General features: G+C 39.6%; 1 protein-coding gene across 3 annotated transcripts in view; it reads left to right on the forward strand.

Annotated features, from left to right (window-relative positions):
• Nucleotides 1-22,946, forward strand: part of Dock1 (dedicator of cytokinesis 1) — a 518,033-nt gene that overhangs the window by 171,529 nt on the left and 323,558 nt on the right. For all 3 annotated transcript variants that reach the window (XM_005402009.2, XM_005402010.2, XM_013503070.1), the window contains exons 24-25: nucleotides 16,354-16,424; nucleotides 16,775-16,881. In XM_005402009.2, the coding sequence (XP_005402066.1) occupies nucleotides 16,354-16,424; nucleotides 16,775-16,881 (178 nt within the window). The remainder of the gene's footprint in view (nucleotides 1-16,353; nucleotides 16,425-16,774; nucleotides 16,882-22,946) is intronic.

Here is a 22,946-nt window from a genome sequence, read left to right on the forward strand (position 1 = left end):
ACTTTGTTTGGAACTCTGTATTGTCTGTATTGTGCTTGTGATATGTTGTAAAATGTTGTATGTCTGTTAATGTTTCCCTCCTTTTATCCTTAAAATAAAAAAAAAAAAAAAAGAAGTTACCTGGACAAATGATTTAAAAAGAAGCAAGGAAATGTAACATATATTTGGCATTTTCCTGGTGGCATGAATACAGTTGTTGGGTGTCATTTTAAATAAGCCTTTTAAAGGTCACTTTAAAAATAGAACAATTGGCTGTTTGTGTAGAAATCATGAAAGATTCTGAATATGTGCCGAACAGATAAAATTTGTTTTAAAAAATCAACCACTGTTAATCTATAAGTGAATATTTATGACTTGGGAGAAGTTTCCATGATGCATAAAAGATGGCACTTTAAATTGACGTAATTGATGACCAGTGGGTGTCTGATAATAGTACATGCTATTATCAGAGGTGTGTGAAAAGTTAAGACAAAATAGTTTCACAAGATGGGAGCATGTTCAAAAGTATTTCTAAGTTAATATTTATATACTTTAAGTACTAACAAGATAGGAATGCACTGTTAAATTAGTAATTTATTCTGAGTATTTAACCTCTTATCTGTATCCATAACAGTATGTATATTTGAGGTATATATAAAAAGTATAAAAATCTCTCACTATAATGTGAAATCCTCATTACCTTCAGCCTCACCTCACTTACAGGGACAAAAAGCATTTCCATTCAGCTGAGTAGGTGGGAGTGGATATGATGGGAGATGTTTATAGTTGGCTACGGAACCACTCTACAACTGTATTTAAATGCCTCAGTGAACATTTCCTTAAACATGGACCTTCATTCATGACATGTGTATAGTAGATTCCAACTATACCTGTCAGAGTGAGGGGAATTTTCAGGAATTGGGCTTGTAATTTTAATAGCAGCATAGGAAGCTGCAGCCTCTCTAGTGGGTACCAAGGTCTGTGATAGGGCATCGACTTGTTTGGGCAGTGTGTTAGGACATTGGACATGAATTGACTGAGTCAGAACAACTCAGGTTGGACTCACACTGTGGTGCTCATGGGTGAGGAGGGCTGCCTTGTGAACCTATCGAGGAAGGGAATGTTGACTAGGGGATGAGTCTGTGGACCTCTTAGGATCCACCATGGTTTGGAGGAATCTCTGAGAAATCCGAAGTGCTCACCCTTCCAGAAACTGATCAGAGATTACCCTGAGTCATAGTTACTTTCATTGGTGAGACACAATACCTGACACCCTTCATTTAAAGGAGAACTTTATTAGGATCATGGTTTTTAGAAGTCTCAGTCCATAACCACCTGGCTCCAGGACAGATACTGGTATCAGAAGGGCTTAGTGGAGGACAGCTGCTCATGTCGTGGTGGCCAGGAAGCAGAGAGCAAAGGGAGGAGGCAGGGAGAGAGACAGATACCTCCTTCCAGGTTATGCCCACAGTGACCTGCCTCTTCTGTGTAGACTCTACCCCCTCACATTACACTCAGCTTTGCACATGTTACTGCATTAACCCACTGATTAACTGCATTAACCCTGTGATCCTTTTACTTTCCAGAAGTAACACCTCTGGCACATGAGGCTATTGGGGAGCATTCTAGATCTAAACCGTAACACCCTATAGTGGAGCTGGGGGTCTTCTTGAGTGTGGAAGAACCCAAGGGAGATTAGCACGGACCTCATTCCCAACATCACCCCCCAGCACCTCTTGTTCAAGTGTCCTGTTGGGTTTGGGGTTGCAGCCAAACCTTTGCAAAGCTATTCTGAGAAAATGCAAGTAATATTACATAGGCAGGAATTGGCCTTATTTAGACAGCCATCTGTGTAAAGTTGAATGACAATAATTTTAATATTAATTGATCATTAAATAGATACATGTATTTTGGGTACAAATGCAAATCTTGGAAATAAATGGAGAACCGCATCCTGAGATTTTTCTTCATGGCTTTATTTTATTTCCTGTTGTCACATTCTAACCCTTCCAAGACCTAGAGCTGAATTATTTAATTTTCTCTGGTGGTCCTGTCATTTTGTTTTCCAATAAATGTAATTATCTTCTTGCCATCACTTTTGTATTTAATTTCAAAGTTTTGTCAGCATTGCTGTAAGTCATTTTTTGCATATGCAAACTGAAAACTAACGGGTTTTCTCCTCTGATGGTAGGCAGTTGTAATTGTAAAATTTGCTCTAAATTTTATTTAACTTGATGACCAGTTAGCTGCTGTCCAGTGGCCCCTGTTTTTTATTATCATATTTTCAGGCTCATTGTGAAATCATCAAATACCAAGTCTTTTGTAAGTTGGATGTTGAGGCTTTGTCCTTTGCACTTACTAGTGCTCTGTTTACCCTCGTTTCCAATGACATTTTCTCTTTCCTTCAGTCAGTTCTGTAAGTGGGCACTTTCTTCTAGAGCAGAGCACCATTTTTTGCCATATTAGAAACAAGAACGTGGTCTCTTGTCTGTGTTAAATATACTCATCAGAAGCTATTAAACACTGTTAAACTAACTGGTGGTTATGTGCACAGTAGAACCCCAAGAGATGTTTTTTCAAGTTCGTTTTGGTTTCTATGTACTCTTGTTTTGGTTGAAATTAATCTGTCATTTCTGTTCCTGTGTCTGAAAATGACAACGATTATGGTGCTTTCCAGATAACTTGTTTGAAGTGTATGTGGGAAAGGGAACATGAAAGGTATGTTTTATTTCTTCTAGTGTTACGCAGAAAAATGAACTTGAAGCCGTGTTCTAGGTGAAAGTCCATTTACATTCATTCATGTTGACTGTACTGTGATTCTCACATTTAAGTGTATCACACTTCCGAGGCACCCAGCCTGAAAGACACTTAGAATCCTTTGATTACAGAACAGTTTGTGATTGCACATCTTCCAGATACCAAAACTTCTATTACAAAGGAAAAGGAAACAACCCCTGTATTAGGAAAGTTCTTTCCCCAGAGGGTCAGCACCTTTGTTGAAAAATCCTTTTATGGAATGTAAACTAATGTTTTCAGTTAACCAAGTACATTCAGGTTGATAAAATGGATGAGTGAAAACATGTGGATGGATGAGTGAACATATACTGTCTTAGAAGTTTTGCCTAAATTTTATTAATTAAGCCTGTAGTTACAGAACACCTGATCCATTCTGTTCTCCAGTACTTTGCTGAGTGTCCCACTAGAGGTACAGACAGTGGGGAGGACCCCAAAGAGATGGATGCAGCCCTTTCCTTCCAGGTGTATGTGGCTCTATGCTGAGTGTTTAGGTCAGCTCATGCAGGGCTGTGATAGAAAAGCGCAGAGGTGTGGCGATGCAATATCAGAATCTCCTGGCTTTTGATTCTCCTGGCTTGGGATCCCAAAATGTTATCAGGTAGCTCCTTCTAAAAGTGACTCACCAGTAATCCAGTTACTGGATTTTGGTTGTTTACTTCTCTTTCTGGAGTTAGATTCCAGGTTCCTCTTGCTTTAAACAAATAATTGAACAAAATGAGCAAAAAGCAGTGGTAAGTGTTTATTTGAAAAAGTAAAAATGATGAGTGAGAGAAAAACTGCCTCTGCAGAACAATCTTGGGCTGAGTAAAAGAAGAAAAAAAAAGAGATAAAAGAACACCCTGGAGGAAGCAGGATGGGCTATCGTGAGGAATAGCCACAGTAGTAAGCTCTCCTTAGTGTTTGTGTCCTTTTATACTGTCCCAAACTTAAGGAATCCCATGAGAGCTTCTACATATGGGTCCTGAGAGGCAGTGCTGGGATTGCATGCTTCAGGCTGACAGGTCTAGGCCATCTTACTGAAAACTTCCTCAGGTTCTCACAAGAAGTCTATTTCAAGACTTCGGGAACTGTTCTGCCCGTATGTTTTGGATCTTATAATTAACATCTCATATCTACTTCCCCAGCCGCTTTGCCATGCCTCGATCTCCTGTATCAGAACTAGTGGGGTCTGTATTTATTTATTGCAAGGAATTGGTTTAGGCATTAGTGTTGCCTGGCTGGGTCTGTCCAAAATCTGTATGTAGCCGTTCAGAAGAGCGGGCTGGGAGCTCTGGTGGAGGAGCTAGTACTGCTGACCTCTTCTTTAGGAACCTTGACTTCTGTTTTTTCCTCTAGTGGACTGCATTAGGCTCACCTTGCATCCAGGGGAATCTACTTGCAGCAAGTCAACTGACTGTAGATGATCGTTACACCTACAGGTTACCTCCACAGCAACGCTTACATGAATAGAACACCTCGGTGCTATTGCGGAGCCAGGCTGACTCCAGAAATTGGCTTCACAAGGAGGCTATAGATACCCTTAGGTGCATGTCTCCATGTGTAGGAAGTAGGATACTAGAGAGAGGTGGGGAGGAACTGCATCCACCTCCCTTGCTCAGGAAGGTGACAGTCTCTATATATATCTGAGCAACAGGTGGAGAGGCAGCCAGCACAGCCAGGGCTGTGCTTTGCGTGCAGAGAAGGTTCTTTGTGTGTTAGTTTTTTCCTGAGACAGGTACTTATTGTGTAGTTCAGGCTGGATTTGAACTCACATATAGCCCAGGCTGGTTTTGACCTCATGGTGATCCTCCTGTTCAGCTGCCTGAGTGCTGGGATTAGAGGAGTATGCCACCATATCCAGTGGAGAAGGTACATTTGAAGTGAACATACTCCCTGGTGGATTTTGAACTCTCCTCATTTCAGGCTGCCTTTGATGATGTCATCAGTGTGGGTCATCCATGTGTGATTTAATGACTTTATAAGAAGAGGAGGGTAGTATATAGCACAGGCTAGAGGGAAGACCCCAAGTGAAGATGGCTGTCTGTATGCTAAGGAGAGGCCTCTGGAGAATCCAGTCCATCAGACACCCTGATCTCAGCCTCTAGCCCCCAGAACCAGGAAACAGTCAGTGACTGCTGTATAAGCCACTCAGAAGGTGGTGCTTTATTACAGCAGCCAGAGCAGAGTAATAAAAACTAAACCAAACTCAGGGTGTTGCTGAGGTGGGGCTCCAGACCACCTGCTTCCTCTGTCCTCCTCCTTACTTTGTACTCTGGCTGCCGCTAGGCCCTCAGTATCCCTCAGCTCCTCTTGTGATTCAGTTCTGCCTGTGTTTTCTTCTCTCACCTCTGGTCAGTCTGTATCAGTCCCCTTGTGGGCTTCTCTTCTTGCATCTGTTCTCAGTGTTCTTTGAGCCCTTACGTGTGGCTCTTCCCTCAGTAGTTCCTCGCCCTTGGCCCCCTAGGAACCGCTGTGTTGTCTTAGGACCACAGCCATCCTCCTTGGCCAGGTAACCAGAGCATTTCCCGCTGCCTTTTTTCTTTCCCTTCTCTGTCCCCACTTTGCTTGTTTCCATTTCTCTGGTCTCCCTGGCCTCAGTCTCCACTTCCACAGTTACTTTTATTTCTTTCTGGGGCAGCAGACACTGAGGAGTCTGAACTCTATATACAAGATGGTAAGAGCCAGTTTCCCACAGCCAGGAGTGTAGGTGCTCCCTGGGTCCAGAATCCACCCAGGCCTCTGCCTTTCCAGGTCCCAGTAGGGCCTGTGATGAAGGTGTCTGGTCAACCCAGAAGTCTCCAGGAGCACCAGTGTCCAGAGCTGATACTTGTCCTTGGTGATGACCAGTGTTCCTGAGCAGCCTTTCCTTTGTGAGAGAGAAAAACTGACCTGTGGAAATATTTTTCATTGCCTTACTCTAAACCCTTCTGTTTTGGCACTATATAAAATTCCTTGCCCTACACCCCAGAGTACAGTTTTTAAAAAGTTATTAATTTGGATGTTTGTGTTTTATTTCCCTGGATGCAAAATATTTGTTGAAAACACAAATTATAGGATTGTCAAAAACACCCAGAGAAAAATATAAGCTTTTTCTTGGATGGAAGGTGAGCAAGGTGTCTTTGGATGGTGATGGGTAATTTGGAAAATGGGGATGACTCTCCTTTCTCCTTTCCTTGGATCCCTATCTGGGTAGGCCTAATTGATTCTTGACTAATTAGAGTGGTGGCATTGACAATGGTTTGCTTAGGAGATTCAGCCATTCCATTGTATTAGGCAGTGGCATCAGAATTCATTGTTATGATGACTGATCTCAATGACATTATTTAATGATAGTCTGAAGCATCCTGATGTTTCCCAGGTGCATCCATCACTGCTGGAGACCATTGCGTGGGTTGACCACAAGCTGCAGCTGTGGGACAGATACTCAGACACTGACTCAGACAGGAAGTGAAGAGCTGGGAACAGGATGTTCTTATTTCCCCTCTAATTTGTTTTTACTTAGCAAATCAAACAGGTTACCATATGACCCACCAGGTCATAATACATGTAACATGAACTTCATTATTGTAGCCATCTCAGTGTGAACAATTTTGTAGCATTGAGTACATTAACAGTGTATATAGACGTCATCATTATGTCATTTTGTGGCATTTCTTTCTCCATGAAAGGAGACCCTGTCCCCAAGACTACCCTGCACCCTGTAACCTCTGATCTGCTTCCTGTCTCGGTGGGTCAGACTCTTCTGTGTATTTCATTTGAATAGTACAAGAGGCATGGCCTTTTTTTGGTCTGGATTCTTTGCGTTACCATGTTTTCAAGAGTAGTCTGTGGCATAGTATATACCAATTCTCCATTCCTTTTTGTGGCTAAATAGTATTCCATGGTATGAAGAGACTATGGCTTATTTATCCATTTATCCCTTGATAGATATTTGAGTTGCTTTAACCTTGGTTTTTGTGAATATATCTGCTGATTATGTTCCTATCCAGAGTTTTGTTTTAACACGTTTTTAATTCTTTGGAGTATGTACCTAGGAGGTGACCTGGTGGGTCATATGGTAACCTGTTTGATTTGCTAAGTAAGGACATTATATATGGGTCTTGGGATCCCAAGTTCCTCCTATGAGTTATGAGGAAAATGGAAAGATATTCCTGTTCATGGATAGGAAGAATCAACATAGTGAAAATGGCCATATTCCCAAAATTGCTATACAGATTTAATGCAATATCATTAGCATACCTCACAGAACTAGTGTGTAACTTTTCCATCTATTTTTGTTGTTGTTTTTATTATATTTGCTGTAGTTTGCATGTTGAATGTCCTCAAAAGCCCACTAAAGGCTTGGCCTTGGGTGACCCTTGTGGAAGGTAGTGGAACTTCTGAGAGGTAGGCACTAGTGGGAGATGCTTACTTAACTGCTTTGGAGTGTGTCTTGGAAGGGGTTGCAGACCCTGGACTCGTCTTTCTTTCTGCTTCTTGGCTATGAGGTGAGCAGCTTGGTTCACCACATTGTCCATTCCTGCCATTGCTCTTGCCGTCTGACACCCCTTCTGGCAGCTGAAAGCAATGTATCTGCACATTCTCAGTGTGAAACCTCCAGAACTATGAGCTAAATAGATGTTTACTTTTTAAATATTTTTTTTAAATGTAAGCTTTTTGGTACAATTTAGGTATGTATGATTAACACATTCATTATAGGGAATTAGTATACGTCAGTGATATATCTTGATCCCCCCCACCCCCCTGCGCCCATTTCCTATCCCATTTTTTCAAAACTCCTTCCCCTTACCATTTAAAAAGCTCAATTTTCATTTTATCTTTCTTTTCTCATTTTTTCTTTTCCTTACTTTCCCCACTCCATCCCTGTTTCCCTTTTCCTTTTGAACAGTTTCTTCCTCCTTTACTCAAACTATATCAAAAGACTTCTAGATATAATAAACAGATTCAGTAAAGTAGTTGGATACAAAGTCAATGGTCAAAAATCAGTAGCATTCCTGTACACAAATAATAAACTCACTGGGAGAGAAATTAGGGAAACTACACCCTTCACAGTAGCATCTAAAACAATGAAATACTTATGAATCAATCAAATAAAGGAGATAAAAGATCTATACATTGAAAATTACAGTAGTCTGGAAAAGGTGATCAAAGAGATATCAGAAAATGGAAAGATATTCCTTGTTCATGGATGGGAAGAACCAATGTAGTGAAAATGGCCTTACTCTCAAAATTGCTATACAGATTTAATGCAGTACCATTAGCATACCCACAGAACTAGAGAAAACAATTCTAAAATTCATTTGGAACCAAAAGAGACCTACAATAGAAAAAGCATCTCAGGGTAACAAAGGCGAGGCGGGGGTATCACAATCCTTGACTTGAAATTATACTACAGAGTTACTGTGATAAAAACAGCATGGTACCGGCAAAAAAAAAAAAAAAACCAGACCTGAGAATCAATGAAACAGGCTAGAAATACAGAAACAACTGCAAACACACTCAACCACCTGATCTTTGACAAAGGAACCCAGCACATTCATTGGAAGGATAGCCTCTTTAATAAACAGTGCTGGAGAAACTGGCTTTCTACATGCTGAAAACTAAAACTAGATCCATGTCTATCACCATGCACTAAGCTAAAATCAAAATGGATCAAAAGAGCTAAATAATAAGTGTTTTCTCTTAACAAGTAAGAGACAGAAAACTCTTCCTTGGAGTGATGGGTAGCTGAGCAATACAGTGCCTTTCTCTGTAGGTTGAGCACAGGGCTGTCTTTCACGTTTTCAAACAGGTAAGGTTATTATGAGAAGACAAGACCCAGGGACCCATGACTCAAGCTGACTTTGTCCCTGACCAGGAGAGAAACTCATCTAGAAGAATGCTAACGGTGACAGTCACAGGACAGCAAATCACCCCTGAGATTCTAGAAACTATATAGATGCATGCCTGTTCCAGGAATTCAGGGTATCAGAATGCAGCATGCCTAATGAAAGAGCTCACAATCAGTATGAATTCAGAATCTCCTAAATCTTAGAACTCGTGACATGGAAGAGTCTCAGGTAGGCCATCGAGACACAGGCTTTGTTCCCACGGAAATTATTGAGCTATGACTGTGTACTAGACCCTTTCCCTGTCATGTTCCAGTTAATGCTCACAAGGTGCATGCTTTCAAAGAAACCGAGAGCTTTTGGTACCAGTGAACCTGAGGATCAGGGACAAAGTGAGCAGAGGGAAGGATTCTGCTATGCTATCATGGTGTGTCCTCTAGACTAGGAGTGCTTCATTTAAATTTAAATCCATTCAGATTAAATAAAGTCTACATTTCTATTCCTCAGCTCCCCTAGCTGTGTTTCAGGAGCTTAGTAGGTATGTGTGTGACTATTGTATTGGACAGAACAGCTGTAGAATGGCTCCTTCGGTGGAGAAGTTCTTCTGGACAAGGCTGGCTAGGACATAATGTACATATAGGAGTGACCACAGCAGCAACATTTTTGGAGAGCTGGGTACTACGAGGAGGTGCTGAATGAGGATGGAGATGTTAGGATTTGATCTTGGAAATGCAGTCATTGTCCTAGCTCTGTCATCCCTTAAGAAGACAAACCCCCTACCCCCAGGGCCTCCGCATCTCTGTGTGCCAGCCGTTGGCCTGACACGTGGTGCGTGGGTCATGTGTCTGCATGGACTTTGATTAGTTTTCCACAGTGAGATGTGGATAGGCTTCAAGAGCAACAGTGCTGAGAATGTTTTACAGTGATTTTTATATTTCACCATCCTCTCAGCTTTGTAGAAAATCATTGTTATTATAGTTTGGAAATATTTAAGTCAGAAACAAAATAAAAATAGAAACCATATGTAGTCTTTTTCTGTAGGTTGTGGGCGAAGCCTTGCTGTGAGATGCCTTTTGCCCCTGGGATAGGGCAGTGTTAGTTTCCTGGGGTTGCTGTTATAAATGAACATAACCTGGCCTGCTTAAAATAATAGGAGTTTCTTCTCTCATTTGAGGGTCCAAAGTCTAAGGACAAGGTATCTACAGGGCCATGCTCTCTCTAAAAACTTACGGGAGAATCTGTCATTGTCTGTCCAACCTCTGATTTTGCTGGTAAGCCTTGCCATTCCTTGGTTTGTAGCTACCTTGCTGTAGTCTCTGCTCCAGCTGTTCATGGCTTTCTGCCTTTGTATATCTTTGGCCTCAAGTCTCCCTATCCCTCCTCTGATCAAAAATACTCAGCATTGAAGTTTGGGTACATTCTCAGCCTCATTTAATTTATCTGCAAATATTCTATTTAAAATTAAGTCCATGGTCACAGGTACCAGGGGGTTTTTGTTCATTTTGTGCTGTTGTAACAGAACAGCTGAGACGGGGTGATTTATAATGAACAGACATGTATTAGCTGGTAGTTGCAGCTTGGCAACCTGAAGAAGGTGCCAGAATCTGGTGAATGCTTTCTTCCTGTGTGTGTTCTCACTTGGCAGAGGAAAGCTGAGAGAGGGTGAAAGCTGGCCCTTTTATCATGATACCAGTCCTACCTATGAAAGTAGAGCCCTGGTAGCCTAATGGATCCTTAATGATATTTCTCTTAAGGCTGTCACAATGGTGATTGAAATATTTCAACAAGAACTTTTGAAGGGTCATTCAAACCATAGCACATGGGATTAAGACTTAAATATATTTGGGTTTGGGCATGAGCTGTATAGGGCTGCAATGTGCAGATGGGCTGGGGCCATGCTTATGTAGGTGCTGATGCAGAGTGTTGGGCCTCACTTTACCCAGTGCAGCACTCCTGCCTGTTGGAGGTGTCTGTACCCCCTGTCTGTCCTTGCTGAGGGCTAGGACTATGGCTGCAGGAAAGTGGTCATTATGGTCAAGAAGGTTGGTCGGGTGTACCTTGATTTAGTAGCCTTCACTTCTTATGTGAAGTGGCCTTCACTTCTTATGGAATCATTTTTCCTTTTTCGTCCTGCATGTGTCCCTTCTTTCTCTCATTTCTGTTCCTGAAAGGCTCCATTTTGTTACATTATCCAGAGCACGAGTAAAACACAAGTGCAGTGGGTTGCATTCTGTACTTGCTGTTTTCAAAACTGCTTTGCTATGGTTCAGGCCCTTCAGATGCTGTGGAATTGGACCATTTTCCTGTCTGCTGGCTTCTGAATTTCAAGTGTCTTTTTGAAAATCTCCATTATTTAGAAGTCGTGCTCTGTCTCCTGTAAGCTGTCTAGACAGGTAACCAATTTTCACCAATTGGGAAGCCTTGGAGGCCTTTTCACAGGATCACTCCCTTCTCCCTGAGCTCTTAGGTACATGATTTAGCTGGCATAAAATGTTAAAAGGAAAAAGAAAAATTCAGTAATTTAATTCAAATTTGTTTTTGCTAGAATTCTGTAATATAGCAGTTAGCCTCCCTTAATTCCTGATACTTGAATTCTGGGAGGCTAAGAAGAATGCAGTGGCTCCAGAGATGAGTGAATTATTCCTCTTGGTGTTGTGATTGGTCATTTGCTCCTTTTTCTTGCGTCTACTTTTTGTTTCTTGGTTCCTAGTCCTCAGCCTTTAATCTGCAAGGTTTCTGCCCTCTACTGGGCCACTGTCTCTCTGTCCTTACTCCCTGATGTAGTGGCTTCTATCCTGGCCCTTTTATGTTGTTACTGTTTGTTCCATCCTTGACCACATTCTGTTCTTGTCTCCCCATTGCCCAGCACTGGGGACAAGCAGATGAACCCCAATCCACCAGTAGTTCTTAATGGTTAGAGAAGGAATGTGACAGGAGAAGAGGAGTTTACTTAGCTTGGACACAGAGAAAGTGGTCGGGGCTGGGGATTTAGCTCAGCGGCACAGCGGCTGCCTGGCAAGTGTGAGGTTGTGAGTTTGATTCCCAGTACCGGAAAAAAAAAAAACAACAACAGAGAAAGTGGTCATCATGGCCAAAGTGGAACAACCCTTTCATTGCCCAGAGCTTGCCAGGCTGACCCAAGGGCCATGGTATGGGGACCTATCTGTGACTCAGCCACACTGGCCAGGAAGCTAGTAGGGGTGTGTGTGTGTGTGTGTGTGTGTGTGTGTGTGTGTGTGTGTGTCTGTAGACTGTTTAGTGGACAGGATCCTGAGATGCTGAAGGCATCGGTGAAGACCACATTCTTCCCTGTGAAACCCAGGAAATCCTCTCCCTGGTGTTGGTACTCTCTCAGGTAGTCCAGACAATAGGCATTTATGAATGGATCTTTCAGCTGGGTTCATTTGAGCAATCTTAGCCAGTTTATACTTTCATCATTAATTTTTCAGTTTGGACTTAATGATGGATACCTGTAGGATCAGTATCCCGTAGCAACTCAGTTGACAGTTGGGACTGAATGAACTGCTGTGGATTGGCAGGAGAGCAGAGCAGCACTAAACACCAGAATCTGTTTCAAGGAAGCTTGATGACAAAGGGGAGAGATTAGTTTTAGCTTTGAGACATTTAAGATGTAGGAAGTCTTCATTTAATAGGATATAAGGAACGGAAGCAATTGTCATCTTCCTTTCTGTTCTGGATTTCTACAACCTGTGCACTATAGTAGTGCATTCTAGAATCCCTCAAACTGTTGTGCGCATTATTTTTATCATATCTGGCCACATGTCCTGTCTCATCAGGACCCCTCCTCCGGGGTCTTCTGACAGTACTTACTTTTCCTTGTGAAGATTATCTGGTTCTTCTGAGGGCTTTGCCTCTGCGTTAAATCTTTGAAAGATGGAACACTTGAATCTGAACAGAGAATTTGTGGACCACATATATTTTAGCTTAAAACCTTCAAATGGAACAATTTTAATATGCATTTTCTCTAGAAATATGTAAATTAATAATTGCTTCATACATTATTCAAGAAAAACTTATTTTGTATCACCGATAGCTCTTCCAATCTTATATAAAGATATGGTAATGGATTTAATTAAAATAATTATACTGAATAATGTAGCCTGAACTTTACCCTAAAATAGTGTCTATTAATCATCATCAGTAGTAATATTTTTAGCCAGAGAGACACGTATAACATTAAACAGATGCTACATGGAAAGTGCATTTTTTGTTGTGTTTTACAGTTTGTATTAAGTTGGCATTCTCATGAGATGCATGACAATTAAATTTGCTTAGAGTGTAAAATTTATTTAATTTCTTTAACCTGAACTGTTTCAGCAATTAAAAAGTTTTAGCATTTTATGCCCTTTCATACTCCTTTCATGAGTTTCCTTTTTTCCATTTAAAACTTTGGTTTCAGTGTGTTTCTTGTTCATTCGATTCAGTTTTGACCTCACTTTTCTCCCTAAGAGTTATGATTGCTGAATGCCATGAGTTCGCTGATTGCCTAGATATTTAGAAATGAGCCCAATTTTAAGACACCCAGCAACCTGCCTGTCTTTTAATCTAAGTAGAAATAGCTTTACCACCAGCTGAGATTATCTCTAATTTTGTTTCTCGTGTCTTTCTGTGGATTTCTGGCCTTTAGTTAATGCTCAGTGGTGGAAGCCTTACTGCTTTTCACATGCCTGAGTGTGTGTGAGACTCAGGTATGGCTGCTGGTTGGGTCATTGGGTCAGCGCACATGCATGATTGCCCCAAGCTCAAGTGCATTTAGAATTGGACCCATCCATCCTCAGCATGACAGATGAACACTTCATCAAGTTCAAAAGAAAACTCTGTGGGAGTTTTTGGCATGCTAGGTGTGGGAGGCCTGGGAAGACCCCAGCAGGGGAAGCCTTTGGGAGCCCTGGCCCTGCCTGGCACTCTGCCTGTTCTGGTTAATGCAGTGTCAGGCGTCCTAAGGAGACTGGTGAAAGTGGGCCGTAGAGGCTTGTCTTACTTGTTGCTGTCTGCTTCAACCTTGTGAAATGGTATTTATGAAGTTGCTGCAGGCAGATGATGCTTTATTGGATACCGTATAAAATACATGAAGCCAATTTGTACCTTAACCTCTGGACATCCACAAACTGAACATGACACTTGGAGAGACCGGGCAATCAGCCTGTGCAAGTGCTTGTTATTAAATGTCATGATAAATATTTTCTGGTTTTTGCGAATCAGCTCTGAAGTAGTTGAAGCAGAATATTTGGAACCAGAATGAAATTATTTCTGTTTAATTCTCTTTTCAGTTGCGTCTTCCGGTAGATAACTGATAAACCCTTGATCTAGTTGATGTTGAAGGATAGGGTTAACACCTGTAAAGAACAACTGTCATACCCATAATTCTGTAGGGAAGGTTTCTATGTTGAGGTTACTTTCCTGTGTTTTGTCATCTGGACTGCCAAATGTTGAGCTTTGTGGAAGGCCAGATGTGGTGCTTTCATGGAACCAATCATGGAGGTAGACCACCTCAAATCCTAGCAGTGAGAATCTGAGCAAATGACTGTACTGTGTTGTGCCTCCAAGTTGTCATCTCTGAGTGGGGCTGATCATGGGCCTCCCTCAAAAGTCATCTTGAGCATTTACTATTTCAGTATAGTGGAGCACCTAGAAGCATGTCTGATGTATGGGATATTCACATTTTATAGGTTAGGAAACTTGAACTCATCTGAACTGACTCGAATTGGGGTACTTAATTCTTACATACTAGAGTCAAAACCCATTTTAGCGCTGTTGCAGTCATTTTGAATATTGAATGGTTGTGGACATATTTTTCAAGCAATATACTTTTGATCATTAAAAAGATCGAGGCCTGATTCACACTCATGAAAATGCATTCTTTCTTACTGTTCAGCTCTGCTGGTTTCCACAAAGGTGTAGTGTAGTCAGTTTGTGGAAAAGTTGCATCAGCCCTAATATTCCTCCATCGATGACCCCACCCCTGCCCTCTGGCAACTGCTGATAGGTTTTGTTCCTTGCAAAATGTTATAAAGTGGAATCATATAGTGTGTGGTCTGTCAAGTTTGTCTTGTTTTATCTGCTTAGTGCATGTGAGGTTCACCCCATGTATAACAGTGGTTTGTTCTTCTTTTTGGGGGGGATACTGGGAATCGAACTCAGGACCTTGCGCTTTGGGCTTGCTGGCAGGTGCTTGTGCCACTGAGCTATATCCCCAGCCCATTGGTTCCTCCCTTTATGGTACTGAATATTGTTTCATTGCATGTATTCACCTCTTGAGGGACATTTGTGTTGTTTCTAGTTTTTATTGAATACAAATAAAGCTCCTGGAAACTTTTTATATACAGGGTTTTTATGAACATAAGTTTTCATTTCATTTGAATAAACAAACACCCAGGAGTGCAATTTGTAGGTCTTCTGGATCATTCCTGTCTCATGGCAAGGAACTGCCAGGTACTTTTCTAAACTTGCTCCACTGTTTTTGCACTCAGACCAGCAGCATATGCAAATAGCACAATGGTATAATTTTTTTGTTTGTTTGTTTGTTTGAAGCAATTCTAGTAGACGTTAGTGGTATCCAACCACCATTAGTGTTGATTTAATTTGTATTTCTCTGATGACTAATGGTACTGAACATCTTTTTGAGTGCAGATTTGCCATCCGTATGTCTTCTTGGAGAACTCTCTATTCAAATCTTTTACCCTCCTTTGGAGGAGAAATGGTTTTCCTCTCTCCATGTGTGGCTCTTTTTTATTATCTAAATGATACCTTTTGAAGGGTCCAAGTGCTTTGTTTTGGATGTTTTATAGATTGTGCAGTTAGTACCATAGCTAAGAAGTCTTTGCTTAACTCAAGCTCACAATATTTTTTCCTAAAAGTTTCATAGTTGTACATTTTTCATTTGAAAAAACCTGTGGTGTGTATAAAGTTACTTTTTGTACAGTGTGTGAGGTATGGAATGAAATTTGTGTTATGATTATGTTGAGGAACTGTGCTTTGTTACAAATTCTTTGACCATATATGTTCAGGGTAATATTTTCAAAGTGGGTTTTTGCCCATTTGCTTTGGAAAACATTAGTGACAGTTATTTATGTAATAGATACAACTTTCTTTAACAGGATGTAGCAAAAGGGACAAGTCTCTAGTTTTCCCCAAGTTGAATTTAATTCTGGCTTAAGTCAGTACTAGTTATGTGAGCAAGGGCACAATAATTTGTGTTCCTATTTTCAAATTCTTTACTGAGCACTGCTAACTAACCATAGGAGTACTGTTAGAATTAAAATATTACAGGGGTCCTAGCACAGAGCATGGCAGGAAATAGGATCTGTCATTAGGATTACTCTGTTGAAGATGTGTGTTTTGTAGAAGGACAAGAATTGAATATAGGAGATAACATCACTAAAGAACAAAATGATGCATAACTAGGAAATGTGCAAATATACCAGAAAATGTTTTTGGAATAGAACAAAGCTTTTAATTGTTGAATGTAGTAAGCACTGCAGTGGATTTAATGCAAGAAGCTACTTGCAGGTAGGGTATTGGTCTTCCTTTTTTTTATGAGACTTAACACTGCACAAAGGCCTAGCATATATTGTAAGTACTTGGTCTGCAGATGATAAAAATGTTTCTGTTAATATTACTTGATGATGATGATGATGATGTGGGAAACACAACTATGTAAGAAACTATGAACTTTTGTAGATTACAGATTTTTTTGCTCTTTTCTCACTAATCTGCACTTGGCTCAGCCTTCATGTTTTTTGGCTTGCAGGGTGCAGCCTTGAAATACTTGCCAACTATCGTCAATGATGTGAAGTTGGTGTTTGATCCCAAGGAGCTCAGGTAATTGTGCATCTCAGGTAAACACTTGCCATATGTAGCCTAGTGGTATGTGCAAATAGTGCTGTGGGATGGTCCGTGTTCTGTCTCTTTCTGCATAGAGCAGTGCCCTGACCATTCTGAGAAAAGGGAGGTAACAGAATAATAGTACAGCTCCTATATTTTGGGGCTTGTTTGGGTTTTGTTTCATTTGCTTTTTTCAATGTTTAATTTTGAGACAAGGTCTAGCTAAGTCACTAAATTATGCTGGTGGTGGTATCTTAATGACCTTATGTCTAAGTTCTGTCTTGGAATAGCATTGAATCATTTTGCTATGTATGTCTGATTTATTTTACTCACACTTTTCCTAATAGCAAAATGTTTACTGAATTCATCCTAAATGTGCCTGTGGGTTTGCTGACCATTCAGAAGCTCTACTGCTTGATAGAAATTGTTCACAGTGACCTCTTCACACAGCATGGTGAGTGGAACCCCACGAATTATTAAACTGTCACATTATCCATTGTCTGAAGATAGGGGCTCTCTGAATTCTGTCGTTACCATAAGGAGTGGAGCTTGCACCTAATTAAAACAATTCCATTGCAGGACAGGGCAACTTAGCTTTACGAGGGAATCATAATTGACATATAGTGTAGGCAATAGATCATTGAAAATGAAGGCAACAGCTCGTAGTGTATAATTTAGGTGCACACCAAAGCTCCTGTATAATCAGCAGACATTGTAGCCTTTATAATGTGTGATTGTCTATCTTGGGGAGGCAATCACTTGCGTCCATTGAGATGATTGCAAAGAAAAAAAATTCAAGTTTGCCTTAAATTCAGAAGTAATGGTTCGTCTTATTCTGAACTTGGCTTTCTTTGGCAAGGTTGCTTGAAACCCTGCTCAGAGTAATAAAAATTCTAATGATTCTTCAACTCCTTTATCCTGTGGAACACCTTATATATTCTCTCATTATCTCCCCACCATTTTGACTAATCCTTTTCTTTTTATTTGGCAGATTGAATTAATACTATGTATATGTCATGCGGCTTTATTGAAAGTTTAAAACCATAGCATAATTCCACTACCTTTCTCATTTATTTGAGGCAAATATGCAGTCTGTTGAGTGATATCCAGACTGATTGGTTCAGATTAATTTTCTTCCATTTGTGCCCAGACATTTCACTGTTCCACTCATTTTCTTCAGTTCTTTACATGGTGATGTTTGTAGTTTCTCTGGCTTGGAAAGTCCTTATTCAATTACTCCTGGCCGGGCTGAGAACTCTTCATGTCTGATTTAGTGCTTGGTGCTTTCTTGGCTTCTGGATGTTGCATTTGTCTGCTAAGCTTAATCTTATTCCTTGACTTACCTTTATAAAATGCATTGTGTACTTGTTGCTAAGACTTACGTTGAAAAAATATTAAGACCTCATATGGGTGGGAATATTCTCCTGAAGAAAAACTATCAACCAAGAAGTGGGTGGCTTTCTAAAGCCCCTCCCTGCAAATCTCTCTGGTCAGAAGCTCATTTCTGTCATCTATAAAAGAAAGCCAACTCTCCCCAGTGCCTTGGACTTGAAGAACATAATTTTATCTTGAACCATTAATCCCAACTGTCCGTATTTCAGGTTTTCAGTGGAGGGCTGGGTCCTGAATTGTCTATTCTTCAGATACCTTCCCTTCCAGGGCCATCCTGAGACTTAAGGAAAGTCTGCTAAGAAGGTGATGCTTGGGAACTCTGCTGCCATTTTGGCTCCCATATAGACTATACAGTCATACCTGGGTTGTCAAACTCAATTCATTCCAAGTTTGTGTTCAGACACCAATAAGTTGGAGAACTGAACTTTTTTTTTTTTTCTGTAAAAGATAAAGAAAAACCAAATAATTGGTTCTGGGGCCCCAAAATTAGCACTTTTTTTTTTTGGCTTTTTTCTGGTACAGGGAATCAAACTCACGACCTTGTGCTTGCCAGGCCGGTGCTGTGCCACTGAGCTAAATCCCCAGCCCCTCAAAATTAACACTTATAAGTTCATTTTTTGAGTACTTTAACAAAGTTTGCAATGATTTCTTTGTTTAACTCTATCATATCATGGTTATTACAGTTTTCTCTTAGCTTAACTGCTGGTATCACTAACTTTCTTTGAGCTCTGGCTACCATCTTTACAATTTTGCAAATAAAGTGGAAAAAAACTGCACAATGATGAATGTTCTAACATGCTAACGTGAGCACTGTGTGTTGTCTGGGTGAGAGCAGTGCTTAGGCTGAAGCTTACCCCTTTGTGTCTTTGGCTAAATGAGCTCAGGACTCAATCTCAGCCAGTACAGGTTTTTTCAAGTCGAATTTTCAGTAGAACTAGCCAGCAGAGTTATGTACATTGAACAGGTTTTTTTTTTGAACCTTTGTTGTTAGAGTAGGGGAAGTTTGAAACTGGAACCATTTGACAACAGAGATATCACTGTATTTTATAGTAAAGAATATAACTCCCCGAGAAGTTTTTTTTTTGTACTGGGAATCGAACTCAGGATCTCACGCTTGCCAGGCAGGTGCTTGTGCTGCTGAGCTATCTCCCCAACCCCCGCTCCCCAGAAGTTTTATATCTAGATTTTATCAGATACATTACTAAAGTTCTGTATCTCCCATCATCCAGTGATGAAGATACACATGTACATTCAAACAAATAAACACAGAAATACATCTTATTACCGCCACCGCTGTCATGAATATCTTAAATAAAATTAGTGTCTGTTGCGCTCCTAAAAAACCAGTGAGAGATTTTGTAAGAAATTATGAAATTAATTAGAGTAAAGTAGAGTGTTGACAGTGGGAATATATATGTCCTAGTAAATTCTGGGCATACGTAAAGAGATTGGTACAAGGGAAGGGTTCAAAGACAAAAATGAGGACAATTATGATGGACACTTGAAACAGTAATCCTGGCCCCGATGATTAATAATGTAAATGACATCAGTCCAATGCTGAGCAGACAGTTGCTGTGCAGATACATTGTAGGAGTGCTTTTTGTGCAACTTTACAGTGATATCTTTGCAAGTTTGTGGTCTGGCACTCTTTTGTGATAGTTATTATCAGGTAAGAGTATGAGCCGCTATTCTACAACCTCCCCTCTTTATTTTTTATGATAGGCTTGAGAAAAGAGGCATTTTCTTCATTTTTTTTTTTAATCTTATTTTAAAGAGAGTAGTAAATGAGAGAAAAAAAAAAAACCAATAGCAGCATACCAGCATCACAAACATAAACAAACCAAAGCAAGAACATTTAAAGTGATACAGTTTCAAGACAAAATAATATGAATTAACAGTGGTTGTTATATTACATGTTGTTATCTTCTACTACATTGCTCAGATTACCAGATGTAAGAATGGAAGATTGTTCAAACCATTAAAGAGAATAAGAAAGTAATTATTAGATAAAACATTAGAGATAATACAGATAATACTAGACAAGATGGTAGGAATTCACCATTGTAATTCCATTGCATATTGTTGCCTTCAAATCAAGTGCTCAGATTACCAGATAGAAGCATGTGAAATTGGTGAGAGCATAAAAAATGTTAAGCATTAACTATTCCTTTCAATACACCATCAGACATCAGCAGTACACTTATCACAGCTGTTCATATATATATTTATATTTCGCCTTCCTTCTTTCTTTTTTCTTCTTTCCCTCATCACCGTCATTCCTTCCTTTGAGCAATTTCTTTCCCTTTCCTATCATCTGTTGTGTGTTTTAAGTTTTACTTATTCTTTCAGGTTCCTACACCAAGGCGACAATATGTTGTTTACACATGTGGGTCTGATTTACTTCACTTATGAGTATGGTCTCTAGTTGCATCCATTTACCTACAAAAACCTCGAGTTTATCTTTTTTATAGCTGAGTAGTACTCCATTATATAAAAATACCACATCTTTTTTATCCATTCCTCAGTGGATGGGCATCTGGGTTGTTACCAAGATCTAGGTATAGCAAATTGTTCTGCTATAAACATGTGTGCACATATATTGCTGTGGTATGATGTTTTTAATTCTTCTGGGAAAATACACAGAAGGGAATAGCTGGGTTAAGTGGGACTTCCAATCCTGGTTTTGTGAGGAATCTGCACACTGATTTCCGCAGTGGTTTCACCAATTTACACTCGTACCAACAGTGGAGTAGGGTTCCTTTCTCCCCACAGCCTCTCCAGCATTTGTTATTGGTTGATTTCTTGATAGCTGTTCTTTCTGGGGTGAGATGGGATCTCAGTGTTGTTTTAATTGGCATTTCTAGAATGGCTAATGGTGTTGAATATTTTTTCATGTGTGTATTCGCCATTAGTATTTCTTCATTAGAGAAGTGTATATTCATCTCAGATGCCCATTTTTGGATTGGGTCTTTGAATTTGGGAGGGCTGATTTTTTTTAAATTCTTTATATGTCCTAGATAGAAATCCTTTGTCTGAGGGGCAGTTGGCTCATATTTATTCTCATTTCGTGGGTTTTCTTTTATTCTACTGGTGATTTCTTTTGATGTGCAAAAACTTTTCAGTAAAATGAGATCCCACTTGATTCTTTGAAGTATTTCTGGACAGTTTGGTTTTTGTTCATGAACTCTTCGCCTACCCCCATGTCTTCAAGATTTTTATCTGCTTTCTTTTCCAGTAAATTTAGTGTTCCTGTTTTAATATTTAGATCTTTGATCCATTTTGACTTTAGTGCATGATGAAAGATATGGTTCTGTTTTTAGTCTTCGGCATGTGGAAAGCCAGCTTTTCCAGCACCATTTGTTAAAGAGGCTCTCCTTCTTCCAGTGAACATGTTTGGCCCCTTTGTCAAACAGCATTTTCTTCATTCTGACAGCTTTTACATTTTTTCATATTCTCCCCATTTAATAAAGATTATTCTTTGAAAACTCATTGATCAACCATGTTATAGTTAGGGTTTGATTTTCTGTAGATGTTTGGATGAACTTTTTTTGGTTGTGGTGCTGATAGCACATTGGGGATGGAAGTAGTTGGTGACTGGGAGTCATTGTCAAAACCGTTCGTGACACATTTGAGCAACAAAAGTTTAGAAAGAGTGAGTCCCAGGTGAAGCTTACCTGGAGTATACTTTTGTTTGTGAGACAGGCTCTCACCATGTAGTTCAGGTTAGTGTTAACCTGTGCGCTGGGGTTACAGGCATGTACCACCGTACCCAGCTGTAGTCTATTGTTAAATTCAGTTTTGTCTCCTCTATAGGCAGTGGGTATTATCTCAAAGTTCATGGCCAGGTTATTTTGTTATGACTTGAACAGTTTGACACACAACAGTTACCAAGTTTAAAAAGAAAAATATAAAATTACCAAGAGCAAAATATATTCTGTTTATAATACTCTAAACCAAAAAATCCTAAGTTTTTTCTCTTTACAGTTACTCTGATTTTTACCAAGAGTGATCAAAGAAGGACCAGTTTGGTTATGAGTTAAGCGTACTTTTATTAGAAAAATCATATTTAAGAGTACTTGTTAGAATTATATATATATATGTGTGTGTGTGTAAACATATATAAATAATATATACACGGTACTGGGAATTGAACTCAAGAACTTGTGCTTATCAGGCAGGCACTGTACCACTGAGCTATATCCTGAGCTCAGAATCTTGTATTTTTATGACTTGGACTGTAATTGCCTTAAAGAAGAATCAAAACTGTGGATGAACCAGCCATGGTAGCACAGTACCTCTAATCCCAGCACTGGAGAGGCTGAGGTGGGAGAATTGCAAGTTGTAGGCCAGATGCAGAATTAGTGTAAGGCTGCACTGTTAGTGACACCCAACTTCAAAAAATCAAAACCAAGAAAACCCACAGACAAATAAAAAACAAATATCCCAAATAAACAAGTGAAAAACAAAACAAAACTGTGGTTGACCAAAAATACACAGTAGTCATGGTTAAATTTTGATGAAAGACTAACAGTTGACATGAAAATTTATTTATTTATAGTTTATAGCTTTTTAAGGTAAAAAGCTGATGGCTGATAACATTACGGTAAGGTCATTTGACCAAATTTTACATAATCTTTATTACATTTATGGAAAATAAGTCATTTATTTAGCAAAAGTAATAAGTCAAATTTAAATAGTTATAGTCACTCAAAATACTTTAAGGCAAATAATTTAAAAATCTTGAACTGTTTAGATTTATTTTTTTCCTAAGTGATCAAAAACTGAATGAAGGCAGTGAAAAAAGTACAAGAAATTATCTTGATAAAGCAAAAAATCTTTGTTTCCTGGGCCTGTTTTGTAAATTTTATTAAGAGCATTTCTGCATTTTAAGAAATGCTTATTAGTTTAAACATAGTGAATTAGATTCTAGTGTTATATGAGTTTTTTATGTTTACTTTTCAGAAAAATTTATAAATAAGTTCTTAAAATTATAGCTGCTTTATTCACACTCAGATTTCCTTTTATAAGACTCAGTGACTTGTAAGATTCTCTGAATTTTCTGCTACCTTCAGTTTGGACCGGCTGGCCTTTTTTCTTCACTCTTCTCTCTCTGCCTGCTTGCCTTTC

This window comes from Chinchilla lanigera, unplaced genomic scaffold (assembly GCF_000276665.1).
Source record: "Chinchilla lanigera isolate Chin_1 unplaced genomic scaffold, ChiLan1.0 scaffold00076, whole genome shotgun sequence".
Classification (NCBI taxonomy): Eukaryota; Metazoa; Chordata; class Mammalia; order Rodentia; family Chinchillidae; genus Chinchilla; species Chinchilla lanigera.